The sequence below is a fragment of the Antennarius striatus genome, chromosome 12, assembly GCF_040054535.1.
Source record: "Antennarius striatus isolate MH-2024 chromosome 12, ASM4005453v1, whole genome shotgun sequence".
NCBI classification, from domain to species: Eukaryota; Metazoa; Chordata; class Actinopteri; order Lophiiformes; family Antennariidae; genus Antennarius; species Antennarius striatus.
The window spans coordinates 5,797,860-5,816,993 of record NC_090787.1 but is presented as its reverse complement, the minus strand read 5'-3'; the positions used below and the strand labels follow the sequence as shown (position 1 = coordinate 5,816,993).

Here is a 19,134-nt window from a genome sequence, read left to right as displayed (position 1 = left end):
CTGGACAGTAAACATTTTTGTCACTTCCTGTTTAAGTTTGTCCGGATTTGTTGTCCTGTTTTTACAGCTGTTGTCGACATTTCGTCTCGTGAACGCCACCGCTCATCACGCTCGACTCGTGCGTCAGTGGCTGCGTGATTACGTCACAGGCTGCGCGCGTGTTTCACTGTTCGCCGGGCTAATGCAGGCGGAGGTGAGTGATTAGCTTCCACCGAACGAACCGCTCATCCGGGATAGAAGACCGGCTGTCCGCCGCTCCGGGCCGGTGTGCCGCGGTCCTCCCTGGGTGGGGACCGGAGCCCCGGGGGGCTGCAGCCGGCCGGAGCTTTATGCTGTTTTTAGTTAGCAGCTAGCCGCCGAAGTTTGACTGGAAGCTACCTGATGCTAGCAGTCAGCTGCTAACAGAACTAGCTGTGTTAGCAGCTGACTGTTGGCTGTGTGATGCTAGCAGCTAGCAGTGAACTAGTTTAATGTAGAAACACAACAAACTGATGCAACAGGAGGGGTTGAACTTTTAATAATTAATATAAGACATTTTATTTGTTAAAGTTTTTACTAAAAAAATTGTTAACTGGAAAAACTCCAAATTAAATAAGTTGTGAAAGTGTAAATCACGTGATGTTTAAAATATTATGTAAAGTTCTCATTTTTCCCACCATGAAGAGTTCACAGCATCTCCCCTCTTCCTCCTCCTCTTCCCCACCATCTCCCCTCTCTGTGTTACTCTACCAGACCACATTAGTCGATCAGTACTACAGTATTACTCTATCAGACCACACTAGTCGATCAGTACTACAGTATTACTCTATCAGACCACACTAGTAGATCAGTACTAAAGTATTACTCTATCAGACCACACTAGTAGATCAGTACTACAGTATTACTCTATCAGACCACACTAGTAGATCAGTACTAAAGTATTACTCTATCAGACCACACTAGTAGATCAGTACTACAGTATTACTCTATCAGACCACACTAGTAGATCAGTACTACAGTATTACTCTATCAGACCACACTAGTAGATCAGTACTACAGTATTACTCTATCAGACCACACTAGTAGATCAGTACTACAGTATTACTCAGGGTTAGAGCCGACGGTGACAATCTGATGAATTAAAGGTGGTTGGATTGAGATTAGTTTTAACGTTCCGTTCATCAAACAGATGTAATATGTTACTGATGTAATAGATTACAGGTTGTGTCGGTGATGTTCACCCTGTTCCACTCAGATCGACTGTAAAATCATGTCAGTCATCTGCAGCTCAGAGCTTCACGCTTCAGCTTCGTTTTAGGGACGGTTGTCTCAAATGCCACGCTGAGTGACTCAGCAGTTTTCCTGCTGAGTCATCTCGTCCTTTCTCTGCTTCTGCAGCAGTAGGTTTGTTTTTTTCCCCCAGAGTATTTTAAATAGATCTTTATCGTTTGTGAGCCAACGGCGTTTATTCTACACGGCCAACATCAAACCCACCAACAGAGGCATTTTGGATACTACATCGATTGTCCCATTCCAAACGGAAACCATAGCTGGACACACTGTTGCTGGTGCTAGCCAGCTAGTTTCACTCAGAAATTGTTGTTTTCTGTGTCATTCCTGCTGTATGGATTCCGTGCTCACCAACATGAACATTGTTGGAACAGTTATGACACTCTAAAACGATGTTAACTGGAAGTCCAAATAGTTATTTCTTCTCCTAACATAGCAAATGCCTTACGCCATATTGTTCACATGATTTCTTCTGGCAGATGCGTTGTGATTGGTTGGTAATTGATTGACGGGTAGTGGGTGGAGTTGGTGACAGCGTGAGACTTTCAAGTGAGTTTATTCAAATACATAGATGGGGAGATTACAGTTAAATGATATCATTGCCAAAAATATTACCGTCAATAAATATTACAGTTAATGAGAATTACAGTTAATAAATGTTACAGTTAATACATACTATATTTAATGAATATTACTATTATAGCAGTAGTTTTACTGAAGTATTGATTTATTGTAGTATTGATACTATACAGTGGTGCTGGTTCATTAGTGACGTCAAAGTGTGCTGGTGCTGGTGCCTCTTTGACTTCACAGAACCTCCTCCAGAGCTCTGAGGCTCCATATTGGGCCGGCGGTCTCACGACTCTGGTGTCCTGGTTCTGATCCTGGTTCCGGCCCGTCTGATTGTTTTTCTGTCCTGGGACCAGGCTTCTGACCACATTGGTCTCAGCAGACTGTGACGTTGTCATGGTGACGTCACAGCACAAGCCGTGGATCCTCTGATTGGTCACAGCATCATGAGACGTGAGGAGGCAGAAAAACGTTTCCAGGTTCTGGTTTCCAGCGCCGCCGCGCTGCTGAGTCAGCTGCTGTTAACTCTTCGCCTGCCGCTGTCGGGGGATTCCCTGCAGGGGGAAAGCGATGACATTAACCCTTTGTTTCCTGTGACGACAGTCCTCCAGGTCTGAAGCAGTGGGCGAGGTTCTAGGTGTTTAGGTGAGATGAGTCGGCTGGAATCCCCCGCCGTGGTTCAGGTTTACATTTACCGACAGACTTCCAGTCAGGGTGACGAGCGGGCCCAGTTCCATTCCAGTTTACACCTCTGGTTTCTTTTTGATTCCTTTCTACGTCCGCCAACGACAGTCAGGGGGGGTTAGCCGCTGCCTGTGTGTGTTTGTTTGTCTGATGGTTATCTGGAAATGTCAACATGTGATGATGTCGCTTAGCCAGTGGGCGGAGCTTGGATCAATGATGAAACACTGAGGCGGAATCTGGATCGAATAATAGAGTGATGCAGCTCTACTCCAGATGTACTAAATGTGTGTGCGTGTTTGTGTGTGTTCTGCATCGATCTTGTTGCTTTGATCCTGTTGCTACGAGCTAGCATCATGCTGTTGATCTTTAACCCGTGCTATCAGCCCATCAGCGTGGGACGAGCGGGGAAAAGCTGTCGCGGGTCGCTAGTTTAAATAAAGTTTTGATGATGACTCATGGAATCGGAGCGAGAGGCGTTGGTGGGACACTCCGCCGGTGACGCCATCAGAACAGAACCCACAACCCCAACCCTGTGATCTGGATGTGAGCTCCGGACGTGGGTCACATGACCTTTGGGGGGTCGTGACCCCTGCCCGGTCACCAGACGTTAATGCCCCCCTCCCCCTTCATCCGTCGGACACGTTCATGCTCCTATTTGACATGATTGCAGCAGCATTCAGGAACTAGATTGGACCGCCGGAGCACAATGGCTGACGCTGCGCCTGTGTCTCACATCAGATTGCTATTTTGACACATTTGCATTTAACCCACGGTGAACCGGAGCGTATCAGCGCCGCCGACAGACGGAAGAAAGAGCTCATTTCCTCCTCCTGATATGAGCGGCGCTCCGAGCTGCAGGAGCAGATCGACTGATGAGCCTGTGGGCGACGCCTCCGCCGCCGCCACTGCCATTGTGGGCCGCTAAATGGAGGCTGGGGGGACAGAAGACGTCCACTTCCTGCTGAAGCTGCAGCATCATAATGGGTCGCGGCTTGTCTATCAGGAGCGTCTGATGGTTTGCTGCTGCCAACAATAGTTTTCATTTACTGACAGAATCAGCTGACGCGCCGCTGTACGGGTGTGATTGTGTGTGTGTGTGTGCAGCGACACACATGTCCTGCACTGCTGATAGTAGTAGTGTGTATTGTTGTGTATCTGGGGAGTTTTGTGCTGAGTCGTCATGTTTCTCAGGGGTCCGTGTTCCGTTGAGCCGGTACCGGTGGAGGAGGGTGATAGTAAAGGGTTAATCCGTTATTTAATGTCAGTAATAATAATAAAGAGAAAATGAGACACGTCTGAAACTAAAGCTTCCATTTTTTCAGAACATTTTCTGATATGCAAAAACAAAATAATGAGTGATGAAGGATGAACACGCCTCCTGAACAGCTGATCAATAGATCAGTACTGTGGTTCTCCACAGGGCCCCCAGACGCCCAGCGTTCTGCTGCTGGAGCCGTTCTACGGCGGCTCCCACAAACAGCTGCTGGACCTGCTGCAGGAGAACGTCCCCGGCTGCTGCGCCTTCACCCTTCCCGCCAAGAAGTGGCACTGGAGGGCCAGGACAGCGGCGCTGCACTTCAGCCAGACCGTCCCCACCTGCTCATCCTACAGGTAAGGCACAGGTGACATCACACAGGTGGGACACAGGTGACATCACATTGCTGAGACACAGGTGACACCACACATGTGACACCACACACAAAACACAGGTGTCATCATACAGATAAGACAGGTGACACCACATTGGTGATGTCACACAGGTGATGTCACACTGGTGAGACTGTTGAGACAGGTGACACCACATACACAGACACATAGGTGAGATACAGGTGAGACACAGGTGGCATCACACAGGTGAGATGCACAGGTACCTGGGACCGCAGCTACACAGCAGACTGGACTGGTCACTCAACTCGGACTGTGTACAAGAAGGGGCAGAGCAGGATGTACTTCCTGAGGAGGCTGGCCTCCTTCAACATCTGTCCTAAGCTCCTTCTCATGTTCTATCAGTCCGTAGTCTCCAGTGTGCTGTCATACGCCATTGTGTGTTGGGGTGGCGGGGCCAGGAAAAGAGATATGGACCGTCTGAACAGACTCATCCATAGAGCGGGCTCAGTGGTCGGGCTGAGCCTGGACTCTGTGGAGACAGTTCTGGAGAGCAGGACCATGTCTAAAGTCACGGCTATCATGAACACCACCAGCCACCCCCTGCACACCACCTTCTCCCAGCAGAGAAGCACCTTCAGCGGCAGACTGCTGTCACACAGCGCCTCCACAGAGAGGCTGAGGTCCTCCTTTGTGCCATCAGGGGGTACAATGACTCTCTCAGGAGGAGCAGGGGGGAGGTGGCGATGTCAGCACATGGTTGAAGGGATTTAATTTAATTTAATTTTATACTGTTTATATTTTAATTTTATACTGTTTATATTTTAATTTTATACTGTTTATATTTTAGTTACAGTTTAGTATACAAGTCCTGTTAATGCTGCATGTGTCTGTTAGTGTAGTGTATGTCTTGTGGTATGTCCTGTGATGTCAGTGTTGTGGTGTTTATCCAGTATTTATTCTTTATGTAATGCCTGAGTAGTGGATATGTACAATTTCTTTCGGGGTTAATAAAGTATCTATCTATCTATCTATCTATCTATCTATCTATCTATCTATCTATCTATCTATCTATCTATCTATCTATCTATCTATCTATCTATCTATCTATCTATCTATCTATCTATCTATCTATCTATCTACACCACAGGTGAGACACATCACACATATTGACATATTTCAAGTATTTAGAGGACTCACGTCTTTAGAGGATTTACGTCTTTAGAGGACTCACAGGACCACCAACAAGCTGCCTTCCCAGAAGCCCCATTTAGATCCAGTGGTTCCTGGTGGACTCCTGGGACTCTATGGGACGTCGGTCAGAAGACTCTGGGCTCTGTGAGGACTCATCTGGTTTGAGTCAGAGCGACTCCTGTTCCGCTTTTCTGTTGTGGGCCTGAAGAGAGACGGCAGCAGGTACAGGAAATGAAGCGATCCAGGTCTGACAGGGCGGCGCGGATCGGCAGTGGTTTGGGGGGAGCCACATCAAAGATGCCGGGTGGAGATTTGAGGTGGGACAGGGGGACTCTGGGAAAACTGCTTCGAGTTCAGGGGGTTCAGATGCCGTGGGTAATGAACAACAGCAGGGTGATTGTGTGTAGATCTGGTCTTACAGGTCCTCGGTATCATCTGAAGCCTTACCTTCTTCCGGCTTGGAACGCAGTCCCAAGTCCACGTCAAGAACCCCCCAATCCAGTCATGAATCCTGGTCCCGTCAAGGCCCCAACAGTCCCAGTCTGAAACAGAGACTCATGAGACACGCGTCCATCCTGCTGGTCTCAGAGAAGACCTGGAGTCAAAGGGTGGAGGTGGTCTCAGAACGGCCCTGTTAGTCCCTCAGATCTTTATGTCAACAGCTGATTGGCTGTCGGGGGACGGTCTCACCAACCAGGGTGACCTCTTAACCTTTAAGGAACCAGACTGTCCAGGTTTAGACCCACAACGGTTCAGGTCCAACCGTCCGTCATCAGTCACTGTTAAATGCTAAAGCGTTTCAGCTCCTTGTCCCTTTAGAGTCAGTGGCAAATTCTAGTTGGGCGTCTCTCTGGACCCCATGTTGACACCAGATGTGTTTCTGAGACGGTTCCTAATGCCGGGGGTTTGGCTAATGTTGTCAGCGCCCCCGCCCCCATTGATGTCCTTGTCCCCCTGTTTCCTCAGGGTCCTGTTCAGCAGCTCGGTGCTGAACCTGTGTGAGCTGGTGGCCCTCCGGCCCGATCTGGCCCGGCTCAAGAAGGTCATGTACTTCCATGAGAACCAGCTGGTGTACCCTGTCCAGAAGGACCAGCAGAGAGACTTCCAGTACGGCTACAACCAGGTCCTTTCATGGTAATTATTATTATTATCAATTATTCTATCTACGGCCGTTAGCTTCCTGCTCTGAGCTGTAACGGTCAATCTGAATGGGCGGTGTCAGGCGGTCTGTGATTGGCTGATGAGCCGCTGTGGTAGGGAGTTGTAGGTAATTGAAGTGGGTCTCGTTGTCACTAATCGGCTGAGGATCCATCCACAGGAACCTGATTGTTGTTGATCTGCAGGGCCGCATGTCGATACGTCCGCCGGTGCTAACGTCGTTAGCATCAGATACCGGCTCATCACGAGGCCTCTGATTGGCTGACAGCCAGATGACTCCAATCACTAAAATTAGAACGCAGCTCTAAGCTTCACATGAAACAGACATGTTAGCTTCCAGTACCGCAACAGGTACAGCTAAAGCTAACGGTACAGCTAAAGCTAAAGATACAGCTAAAGGTACAGCGAAAGCAAAAGGTTCAGCTAAAGATACAGCTAAAGCTAAAGATACAGCTAAAGCTAACGCTAGAGCTAAAGATACAGCTAAAGCTAACGGTAGAGCTAAAGATACAGCTAAAGCTAACGGTAGAGCTAAAGCTAAAGGTACAGCTAAAGGTACAGCGAAAGCGAACAGTAGAGCTAAAGCTAAAGGTAGAGCTAAAGCTAACGGTACAGCTAAAGCTAACGGTAGAGCTAAAGATACAGCTAAAGCTAACGGTAGAGCTAAAGCTAAAGGTACAGCTAAAGGTACAGCGAAAGCGAACAGTAGAGCTAAAGCTAAAGGTAGAGCTAAAGCTAGCGGTACAGCTGCAGCCTTTTACATGTACATGTATGTGTTCCCTGGTGCCTCTGCAGCCTGGTGTCAGACGTGGTGGTGTTTAACTCCGCCTTCAACATGGAGTCCTTCCTGTCCTCCATCCCGTCCTTCATGAAAAAGATCCCAGACCACCGGCCCCGAGACCTGGACCTGCTGATCCGGCCCAAGTGTCGAGTCCTGTACTACCCCATCCAGTTCCCCGATGTCAGCAGGTCAGTGGGAACCGTCCACCTGTCACCGTCACCCGCCCACTGGTGAACAAATGTCTACGAGTCATGACGGGAAACTGCTGAGACCAGGTGGATCAACGTGAACCTGGTCTGGTTCTGGTCCAGACTAGGATCAGCTCTATCTGCTTCAAACATTTGACGATATCATCTAAATACTAATGATGATGTCATCTACATAATAATGATGTCATCTAAATAACCATGATGTCATTTCCCCTAGGGGATCAATAAAGTGTATCTTCTTCTTCTTCTTCTTCTTCTTCATCTAAATACTGATAATGATGTCATCAAACACTATTGATGACATCAGCTGTTCCAGGGCTGGGGGGCTGTGTCTTTATGGTGTCGCCTACATAAAATGACCAACAGGAGAGGATGAATATGAAACTTTATCGTCATGGTTACGGCTGACGGTTGTCTGAGGGTTCAAGAAGTTCCAGTTTCAAATCCAGCAGATGTGAATGACGTTAGCAGGCTAACGCTAGCATGCTATCAGAGGCTATTCTTCTGAATGATCTAACATACAGGCTTTTACGCGATGACAAGCTAGCATTATTATGCTAACCATCTGATCACAGTTAATACCTAATATTTCATTAGAATCCATCTAGCATGCTACAATCTGTGTTGCTACTTTAGAGTGTAGCATTATAACTCCTCTAAAGCTAGCATTAGCGTGGTAACATTGTTACGTTTATATTTTAATTTTAATTTTGAGAAATCCTAATAGTAGCACTTATTTTTACTTATTTGTGGCCCCAGGATGTTTTATTATTCTCATATTTATAAAAGCATGTTAGCACGCTAAAGTTAGCTGATTAGCAGTAATGCTAACCTGTTGGTATTTAAAGTGACAGTATCAGTGGCGCTGCGCCACAGGAGGCCACGCCCCCTGGCCTCTGGTGTTTGTCAGCTCATTTTCAGATGCTAATGCATCCGAAGCGAAGCCGCCGAGTGGAAGTAAGCCGCGACACACATGGCCGCCTATCCCTGCACCCGGCCAGCTAGTGGCCCGGCGCCGTGGAAATGGAAAGTGCTCTGAGAAACAAACGGTTTGGAGAGGGGGTGGTTCTCATGGAGGGGCGGGGGAGGGGAGCGGGTTCAGTGACGTCTCCTGTCCTTCGTCAAACCGGGTTCAGATCCCTTCGGTTCCTGGACCAGCTGGTTCTGTGACACTAGATCCTTAGAAGAGAAGACCCTCCAGAGGAGAGCAGACCCAGACCAGAGCAGCTCCTTTGTACGAAGGGGGCTCTTTGTAGGCTGTTTGTGGTTTCCATCCATCAATCGGCCTTTGAGGGGACTTGTGTAATTTATTCGTGATTGACCCGAGCCGGCAGAACCCTGCAGCGGGACACAAAGACCTCACATCCATCACCGCCAGGCAGCGGGCACCCCGAGCCCATAAGGGTCCGACCAGATCAACGTGACCAGCAGGTGTCTCTGTTCAGCTGTCTGGGACCCTGGTGGTCTGGGGTTCTGGGAGGGTTGGTCCTCATGATGGATCTAGCAGAGTCTGCTGGTCCAGATGGGTCCGGTTCTTTTGATGCAGGTCTTGGATCTGGTCTGGAAACCTTCACATGTTGTTCTCTTGTCTGGAGGGTTTTATGGATCCTCTTGATTCCTGAGACCTGATCTGGGGTCTGGATCTGATCTGGATCTGTTTGTGTTCTGGTTCTTGATGCCAAAGCTCCCTTTCAGATGGGCTCTAATGAACCTGAACCCAAACCCTCTTCTCTCTGGTCCTACCGGTTCCTGGCACCCTGGACTGGGTCTCTAGCTCACATTTGTCTGGTCCTGGGGAGGGACCAGACAAGGTTCTACAGTCTTTGGGTCTATTTTAATGCTGTTATCTTGAGCCCCTTTTGGATCAGGTCTTGTTGGGTCTTTTTGGTTCTTGTTGGGTCTTGATGGGTCTTGTTGGTTCTTGTTGGGTCTTGGTGGGTCTTGTTGGGTCTTGATGGTCTCTAGGGGACCAAGACGTGACCCCAGACTTCAAACTGACCTCCCTTTGGATTCGGCCTTGATTTGGGTGTGGGTCTGCCCCCTACCCCACCTCTAGGATGGGTTCTACTGGAGCTGTGGTCTATCTAGAGCCTGATGATTGGAGTGTCCACACCACACGAGGTAGCTAGCAGTTCTGATTTGGACGTTAAGCTAGCACAGAACCTAGCTAAGCTGATGTTAGCAGTCGCAGCTAACATTATCGTTTTGTGTAGTTTCCATGGTTACAGTGTTGTGGGCTCATTCTGAGGGTCTCAGGTGAGATGGACGGATTGGTGGACCCGTCCTCAACCGCCGGTGGAAACGCATCTCGCTGTGTCTGCTGACCAATCGGCTTGAGGTCACACGTGTACGTGAGAACATTTGTCATGATGATGTCATCAGCGAGCAGCAGCCTGGGGGTGTGGCATCAAACAGAACGCCGCTCGTCTTCATCACACTTCAAACACACATATGGAGCCACTTGTGGTCGACTCTGGTGCAAACCCCCCCAACGGCCCCCTCACCTCCAGCCCCGCCTCCAGGAGGAGAGGGAGGGTTGAGTGACGCCAGCTGTTGATGATGAGGAGTGTTCAGCTTCATCAGCCGATGCTGACGTTCTGAACCCAAAACAAACCGGGACGGTTCCTCCTCAAACAGGATGGGTCTTGTTGGGTCTGCCCCAGAATGCACTGGGGTTTGTTTTCATCCAGTGCCGTTACTGGGCGTGGACCTGCACAGGAACTACCTTCCATCCATTACATCATTTCCTGTCCTGACCAGAGAGTGCCACCACCATGTGACCCTGTGGCCCCTCAGGGGCCCTCAGGCCATCAGGACTCTGGGCTTTGGCAGGGATTGGTTGTGACTGGCGCTAATATGGATGCTAATGTGCTATAATGACATCCTGACGGGGGGCCGGTCCCCATCCAAAGATGCTCTTAAAGTGACAGAACGGCCCCAGGCCTGAGGGCCGGGGTCGGCCCCCCGGGCCCCTGATGGACTCGTCCGACCCCGGACGGAACACCTGGTCTGGTTCCAACGTGGGGGGGCAGTGTGTGTCTCCGGGGGCCAGACGGGACTCTTGTGATTATTGTCCATAAAGTAAATGAAGTGAATGATTTTTGACCTTCATCTTTAATCATCGTCAAAGAGGCAAAGTCGTCACACAGATTACTGATGATTGATCAATAACTGGATTGGCTCGCTCGCTTATGGCCCCCAGTCAAACCTCTCATTTCTAAAGTGCATTCAGGCAGCTCGTTACTGTTCAAGACAGCGTCCGTCTGCAGCCCCAGATCAGCCAATCACAGCAGTCCAATCACGGCAGTCCAATCACAGCGGGCCAATCACAGTGGGCCAATCACAATGGTCCAATCTGTTTGTTTGTTTACGTTGGTCTTCCTGTGTCTCAGGCTGCTGCCCAAAAACAAAGTCCTCCCCCGGCCTGAAGACATGTCCCTTACTGATGATGTCACTGATGGTGTCATGAGGTCTGAAGACACATCCCTTACTGATGATCTCACCGATGATGTCACGAGGCCTGAAGACACATCCCTTACTAATGATGTCACCAGGTGGCAGGAGGAGCAGCAGGCGCTGAGGTAACTGATAAGTTGAGTCATGTGACCTGGAGGTCAAGGGACTCTGCAGCGCCTCCTGCAGTCAGTAACCTTACTACAGTCATTCCTGTGTGTGTGTGTGTGTGTGTGTGTGTGTGTGTGTGTGTGTGTGTCTAACAGGTGTGTGTGTGACCCACCTGACTCCACTTCAGACCAGATGGCAGAACCTGAGGACCAGAGGAGACCTCTGCATATCGTCTGGCCCCACCGCTGGTGAGTTAAAGGAAGGACGACAAGACAACAACAAAACAACATCACAAAAACAAAACAAAACAAAAAAAACACAAACAGGTTAGCACCGCTTTCATGATGTCACTGCTCTATCATGATGTCACTGCTCTATTATGATGTCACCGCTCTGTCATGATGTCACCGCTCTAACATGATGTCATCACTCTATCATGATGTCACCTGGTCAGGTCCCTCCTGTGGGACGCAGCGGGGGGGGTCGGGTGGGTCCTGCAGCTGCTTACCACCTTCTCTTGTATCGGTGGCTGTAATCTGAGGAGAACACAGATGGATCAGAGCTTTTATTCTGCAGCAGGATTGTGTTAATCTGTGATTGAAGCTGGTCTGTTTGTTTAATCTGTGTGTGGCCCCGATCCCCAGATTACACTCCGTCTTATTGCTGCTGGGGGCGCAGCAGCTGTTCCAGGTGAGGACCGCTGGGGGGGGGGGGCACTATGTGATCAGATCAGAGGATGAACGACAGCAAAACACACAGCAGAGTGTGTGTGTGTTTGTGTCTGTGTGTGTGTGTGTGTGTGTGTGTGTGTGTGTGTGTGTGTGTGTGTGTCTGTGTGTGTTTGTCTGTGTGTGTTTGTCTGTGTGTGTGTGTGTCTGTGTGTGTGAATCTAACTATATCCGAATTTTAAACAGCTCCTCTTGGGTTCGACTTGAAGCAGAATATTTAATGACTCGGCCTCATGAATATTAATGAGCTGCTCTTTACTGAGCATGCTCAGTCCGCTGCTTTGTTCAACTCAACCGGGGTTACTTCGTAACCTGTGTTCTCTGAGTGAAGGCCACCACCAGCCTTCACAGGAACCGTCATCATGTGACCTCTGAGCCCCAGGGTGTTTGAGTGTCCCTGGATGACCTCACACCTTATTGGCCCTTGCTTGGGCGTGGCTTGTACTTCCCTGGTCCGATTGGCCCGCTGTGACGTCACTTCCTGTCCTGTGTGTCTGAAGGGAACACGACAAGAACCCGGAGCTGTTCTTCTCCATGCTGATCCGACTGAAGCAGAACTGCCTCCCCTTCCAGCTGTCGGTGCTCGGAGAGACGTTCACCGACCCCCCAGGTACGCCGTTAGCCCCACCTCTGGGCAGGGCTTTTTCCAGTCGGGGGGGAACCAGTCGCACCAGTGAAGTTTGTTGTTGACTTCAGGCTCACCTTTAAAAGTGTTTACGATCAGGAGGAGGTCGGACGAGGTCGGAGGTGTCGGACGCTTTAATTGATAAAAGTGTATGTCCCCTCCTCTGATGATGCTATAATGAGTGTGTGTGTGTGTTTTAACTTAATGAACACACTCAAAGATATTGGGATGTAAAGTTTTACGGCAGCAGAAACACGCTGGCCGTAAATCCAGGGTCCTGCTCCGTGATTCGCTCCGGCAGCGCTGGAAGCCAATCACATTAGCACGACTTTAATCGACTTTGATTTCGTTAATAGGGTCAGACTATTGATTATTTTCACCCCTCACCTGTTTTTCTTTCTGCTCCCGTCATAAACGTCCACATTCATGAACGTGGGGCTTTTTGAAAACTGTTTTTATCTCATTTCCTTTATTTATTCCTGCTGGAGTCAAGCCGCATGAATAAAACAACAAGGCTTTACTTCCTCTAACGAACCAGGTTTTGATGTCAGCCAGTCTTCCTGGACCAGTCCTTGAGGTCTCTAGAACCTCAGTGGTCCCCCTGAAGAACCTCCTGAGGACTTCCTTTAGGGTCCGTCTGAGGCTCCGCCTTCTTTTGGAACACAAAGGGAACCGGTTTCATGAAAGTAAACGATAGGTCTACTTCAGTTTACATTTGTCATTCACCACATGTGTCAAACTCAAGGCCCGGGGGCTGGATGTGGCCCTCTACATCATTTAATGTGGCCCGCAAGAGCATAAAAGGTCAGGGTGTCTGATAATAAATAGGAGTAAGTGTGCTTTGACCAAAAACTACATTTCCCACAATGCAGTAATTCAGCCCAATTTAACTGACGAAAATGTTGTGAACAAACTTGTGTTTGATGTTATTTTTCTTTATTCATTGACAGTTTAATCCTTGATTGATGGAGTTCTGTGGGTTTAATAACCTGACAGATTAAAAGGATTTATTTTAGAACAGTGAAACAAACAAACATGTTTTTTTCTGTATAACTGTAATGTTTGTAACTTGAATAAGTAATAAATTCAGAGTTATTTAACAGGAGCAGTTACATTTATGTTACAGTAAGTTACATTTAGTTACATTTATTAGTTACACCTGGCCCTATGAGGACAGCCGTTATGCTGATGTGGCCCTCGGTGAAAATGAGATTTAGATCATGTCGAATAAACAAAATACACAAAAATAAAATTTACTTCAATTCATTCCACTTATAAATAATAATTGTAGTAATAATAATAATAATTCTGGTATTTGTTTTATAACCTTAAAAAAGACTTATCTGAAGCAACCGTCATGTACCGTCAAATTATATTTGCAAATTAATTTTTTTTTCATTATGTTAAAAATTGTAATTGTCATCTTAAAATAGGTTCATATTAACCAAATATTATTAAAATACATTCATTAATAAAGTTCAGAACAGGACTGGGTTATCTACGGTTTAACCTGGAGACGATTTCTTTCAAATGTTGTTTTTCAACTCATTTTGTTGACTTTTGTAATTTTTCGACTTCCCTGACGTGATGGTGCGTTCACTGACCCCCTGACCCTCCTGTCGTCCTGCAGAGATCTTCCTGAAGGCCAGGCGTGAGCTGGAGCCCCACATCCTGCACTGGGGCTTCCTGCCCAGCAGAGACGACTACCTGGAGGCGCTGTGCGGCGCCGACGTGGTCGTCTCCACCGCCAGACACGAGTTCTTCGGAGTGGCCATGTGAGTCCCGTTCACCACAGGTGTGAGTACTGGAGCTCTCTCTTCTGAGGGTTCGTGAACAAACGAGGCCAGTGAACGCCTCCTGGGTGAACCTGTGTGACATCAGACCCACAATCCTCGGCGTTTGATGAAAGCTGCTCAGATTCATCTTTTTAGTCTCACCTCTGAGACGCAGCAGCGCCCCGGGTCCCCACCCCCCCCTGATTTATTCAGGTGGGCTCACATCAGACTTGCAACCTGCAGGTGAGGACGCTGAACTGAACCTGAGCTCCAGGCTAAGCCGTGGTGGCAGCCAATCAGGCGCTCCACTCTCTGAAGCCCAGCCCATCCAACGCTGAGCTCGTCTGACCTGCTCCATATTCATGTTGGGGGTGTGAACGGCCCCCCTGCTGCCCCTCCAGGAGAACACAATGTAAAGTCAGACCTGTGTGAACGACGCCCATGTGACGGCATGACGTTTCATGGACCCGCCCACTTCGGCTGAATTGAATTGACGATATTACTAATAATAACGACAATAATAATGATAATTATAATAGCAATAATGAAAATCATAATCATGAGAATGATGATAATAATAATGATAATTCTAAAGATGATAATTATAATAATGATGATAATACTAATACTGATAATAATAGTAACAATAACGATATGATGATAATAGTAAAAATAATATTACTACTAACGATAATAATTTATGATAATAATAACTAATGATAATTCTAATCATGGTAATGATAATTAAAATTATAGTTGTAATAACGATGATGATAATAATCATGACTAACAATGATAACCATGCTAATGATGATAAAAATGATAAGATGATAATGATAATAATAATAATAATAGATGATAATAGTAATCATAATGATAAGAATGATCATAATAAAGACGATGATAATAATAATTATAAGTGTTTCTTTACCTTGTTGGAGATACCGAACCCTGACAGTTTCATATGCTCACTCACCGAACCATTCTTTAGTAAAAAAAAAAGAAGTTTTAAGACATAAGTATATGGTTACTGGTGTGTTAAATGAATTGTGTATTAAATTCTCCTTTTTCAAAGAACAAAACCAAGACAGTGCATGATCTCACATGAAATGACCTACCTGCAAATCAGTGTGACTTCTGCTGTTGTTATTGAGAGACCAGTTCAGATATGTGTGGCTTCGCCTTGGCAAGTGCTACTCTTCTATCATTTTCACAGCAAAGTCTGTTTCTTTTGTTTTCCATGCAACATTTTAACCATTTTAACCCAGTGTCCTGGGTTAAAATTGTTAACCCAGGACACTGGGTTAACCATTTTATTTTTGCACTGGCAAAAATATAGGAAGTGTTCCTCTAGTTTTGCCAGTGCGAGACTAGAGTTGCTCAACTTAACATTGCAAATCATGCAGAACGCCGACTTCCATCACGTTCCGTTATACAGTACGTGTAAATTCACGTTGCACATATTCGTCCGGCCACTTTCTTTTTTTGCTCAACATAGTTACTATGAATTAAAATGTTGAGAAAGCAATCATATGACGTACCATCATGACAGGCATAAATTGACTACTGACGGACAAAACAGCATTCTTGATCTCCGTCTCCACAAAACCCCTGAGACCGACTCACCGAACCCCTAGGGTTCGATCGAACCCAGGTTAAGAACCACTGAATTATAATAATGATCATAAAAATGATAATAATAAAGATGATGATAATAATGATATTCAATATAATAATAATGATAATAATAAAGATAATAATAATAATGATAATACAGTTTACCCAATTCTTTCCATACAAGTTCTTTACCATTAAAATAAATGTATCTTTAAAGATGAACAAAGTCAATTCAACAGTAAAACATGTGAAAAAATGTTCAGTAGAGGAACATGCTAATGTTCTAAGCTAGCAGCAGCTCAGCATTAAAACAATAATGAGTGCAATTAAGGTAAAGGTGTTTCAGTTTGTATCTGTTAGCAGGTTGGATGCTAGTGTTAGCGTTGGCGTCAGGCGACGGCAGTGCTAACGCTAACGAGCTCTGGGCCGCATGAGACCAACACACGCCTGGCAGTGTGTGTGATGAGAGGAGACGTGTGTGTGATAATGAACAGGAGCTAATTATAGCAGCGAGGAGACGTCCCTGAGGGGGGGTCGTATTTGTGCTCTGCTTTGATCCAAAAACCAGGAGGGACCAGGACCCTCGGCCTCCCCAGGGGGGCTCTGCTCATGCCCCGCCTCATTCACGTGGAGCGATGGAGATTCCAACACGGAACAAGCTTCATCACACATAACAAGTCAGAGGAGGGGTCAGAGGTGGAGGCAGAGTCAGGGGCGGAGTCAGAGGCGGAGTCAGAAGCGCCCTGAGTGTCGCGTCAGCTGAGGTTTGATCATCATCACTGAGTCGTGTTTAATCTGATTAATGCTGATCATCATCAGCGCCGGCTGGCGTCCCACGGCAACGATGATGATGATGAAGTCATTCAGTTGGTTCCGTCTGAGATGAGAGTCTGATAGCAGCGACCCGCGTCAGAGAACCGACTGACCCCAGAACCGGAACCCATCGATTGTTCACACACGTCCATCTGTGATCTGGATCAGATCAGTTGTTTGAATACAGATGAAGAGACAATCAATTCTTCATCAGGCAGCTGCTAAACATCAGAAGGATGTGTCAGCAGGGTTCACCCTAGTCCAGCGCCAGCAGGGCACTGCGTTGGGTTTGTTTAAGGACCCTGAAACCCCCTAATTCAGAAAGACTATCCAGTCTGTGAGGGGTTCAGGGACTACACTATCACTAAGAGTAGCGTTAACATCTTAGCACTGGTAGAAAGCTAATAGAAAGCTAACAGGAAGTTATCGTAGATGAAGGATATTAACAACATGCTAGTGGCTAATTAGCAACATCAGTGTTTACCTTAATGTTCTTCCTGTGTTCCAGGCTGGAGGCGGTTCACTGCGGCTGCTACCCGCTGTGTCCCAAGGCTTTGGTGTACCCCGAGATATTCCCAGGTGATTCAACCCAACTTTATTCACAGATACCAAACAGCAAGCTAAAACCTGTTAGTGGTTAGCAGCAGCATCTTCCTCTCTGCTCTGGCCTGCAGCGGAGTACCTGTACGCCACGCCCCAGCAGCTCTACAAACGTCTGCAGGCATTCTGCAGGCGGCCCGACGCCGCCCGACGACACGTCGTCAAGGTGAGTCCAACACCAGAACACACCCTCTGATGGTTCCCCCAATGCACCTGGGCTAGTCTCCTTGTCTGGAGAGAGCTTTAGTCCAACAAGCTAACAGTTGACTCATTATATTCTGTTATTTAGCATTAGCATCTGTGTCCAGTTAGCTGAGAGGTCACAATTAGCTTGCATGCTAACAAGATACAAGATGTAAATCAGCTGAACTACAGTTGTTACTGCTAGCTAGCTTAAACTAAGCGTATGTCTGAGCTAAAGCTAACCTAAATAACCAATGATGTAGCTAATCTTTGAAGCTAACTCTGAGCTAGCCTGACTTTAAGCTGACTGAAGGTAACCACACGTTAGTGCTAGCTGTGTGGTTAGCTGCTACATGTTAGTGGATGCTAACAGGGCTAATGTCAGGCTGCTCTTCTCTTCAGGTCGACACCACCTCCTTCTCCTGGATGGCGCTGAGGCACCGTTTCGAGACGCTGCTGGAAGCGGGGCGTCCCTGAACGCACCGTGCGGCTCCATTAGCGCTGGCTGGGGTGGGAGTCGCCGTAGCGACCGCCAGGCCGCCGTCACGCCTGAATGGAAGCCACGTCCCACTGAAGGCGGCGGCGGGTTCCAGCGCGTCTCGGGCACCTCAGTCCCGAATCAAAGCTGGAGACGCCGAGTCTGGACCCGTAAACGTCCCATCCCCCCCCCGGCAGAACCTCTTTTATGTGTGTGGTTTGGGTGGAGGGGGGGGTTACCGTGTAAAAGCTTTCATGTTTCCACAGGCGGTGCCACCTCATATATCCGCCTGGATCCATTTTTATCCTTTGTGCCGTGGAGTTTGTGTTTCTGACCGCAGCGACGGAGCGGCAGCCAGGCTGTGGTGGCGTCTGCAGGCTCCACCTGAGCTGCCAGGTCCCCGACAGAACCCGTGAGCGAATCAGCAGACGGGCCGACGGGGGCTGACCAATGGGACGAGAGCTGAGAGCCAGGAGGGAGAAAACCAGGAATAAAAAGATGTTTGGAGCCACGACCGACTGTTAAGAGTTTATGTTCAGGGAACTAGAAGCTGCAGCAGATAAAGGGTTAACATGATGAGACCACCAGATACAGTGAAAACCAGTTGAAACCAATAGAAATCAGTAGAAACCTCCAGATACAATGTGCTACACATACCAGTTGTTTGAGATACGAGTCTGGAGACCGGATCTGGCGGATGGATACAACATCAGTGAGACCGGATCTCGTTCTCGTTGGTGAATTAAAGATGTATCTCGTGTGTTCTGACTTTTGCCGTTCTTTTCATTCTTTATCATTGTTTATGTAACTTATAAATAATTAGTTATTCATAGGTAAAGTCTGTGTGCCAGTTGGTTGATAAAATGTGTTTTTCTTTACTAATTTTAACAAGGCTGTAACATTAAACTGATTTCAGTTATTTGGGTTGTGTGAACTCTCGAGGTTCTACTGTAGAATCTACTGTAGTTTCTACTGTAATTAGACAGGGGGGCTTGGGCTTGAACCAGCGACCTCCTGACCCCACCCGTCTGACCCCTGGCAGCGGATTGCGATCACATGACGTGAGGCCGATCCAGGCGACGCCACTGAGCGCGCTCAGACGCCTCCCTCTGATGAAACGCTTCAGTGTTTTATGGGTTCTGCTGTAAATGCTTTTATTGGCTCGTGTTGTTTGGAGGCTTATGATGTCATCAGGTCGCGACCAGAGCGCCAGGATGATGTACTCACCCCCTGAATGGAGACGCAAAGTTCTGGAAAACTACAAACAGACAAACATGGTAA

General features: G+C 47.5%; 1 protein-coding gene across 1 annotated transcript; it reads left to right on the top strand.

Annotated features, from left to right (window-relative positions):
• Nucleotides 1-55: 55 nt before the first annotated feature.
• Nucleotides 56-18,621, top strand: gtdc1 (glycosyltransferase-like domain containing 1). The gene is made up of 11 exons (XM_068328542.1): nucleotides 56-193; nucleotides 3,944-4,134; nucleotides 6,289-6,456; nucleotides 7,276-7,449; nucleotides 10,863-11,051; nucleotides 11,190-11,282; nucleotides 12,263-12,372; nucleotides 14,018-14,162; nucleotides 17,101-17,171; nucleotides 17,267-17,358; nucleotides 17,778-18,621. Exons 1-11 carry the CDS (start codon nucleotides 182-184, stop codon nucleotides 17,850-17,852), a joined length of 1,320 nt encoding a protein of 439 aa, XP_068184643.1. The 5' UTR covers nucleotides 56-181; the 3' UTR covers nucleotides 17,853-18,621.
• The last annotated feature ends 513 nt before the right edge of the window (nucleotides 18,622-19,134 follow it).

Excerpts from the sequence above, each read along its gene's own strand:
- gtdc1 (XM_068328542.1), top strand. Across the intron at positions 4,135-6,288 it reads CCCACCTGCTCATCCTACAG|GGTCCTGTTCAGCAGCTCGG; the intron begins GTAAGGCACAGG and ends CTGTTTCCTCAG. Across the intron at positions 11,052-11,189 it reads GAGGAGCAGCAGGCGCTGAG|GTGTGTGTGTGACCCACCTG; the intron begins GTAACTGATAAG and ends TGTGTCTAACAG.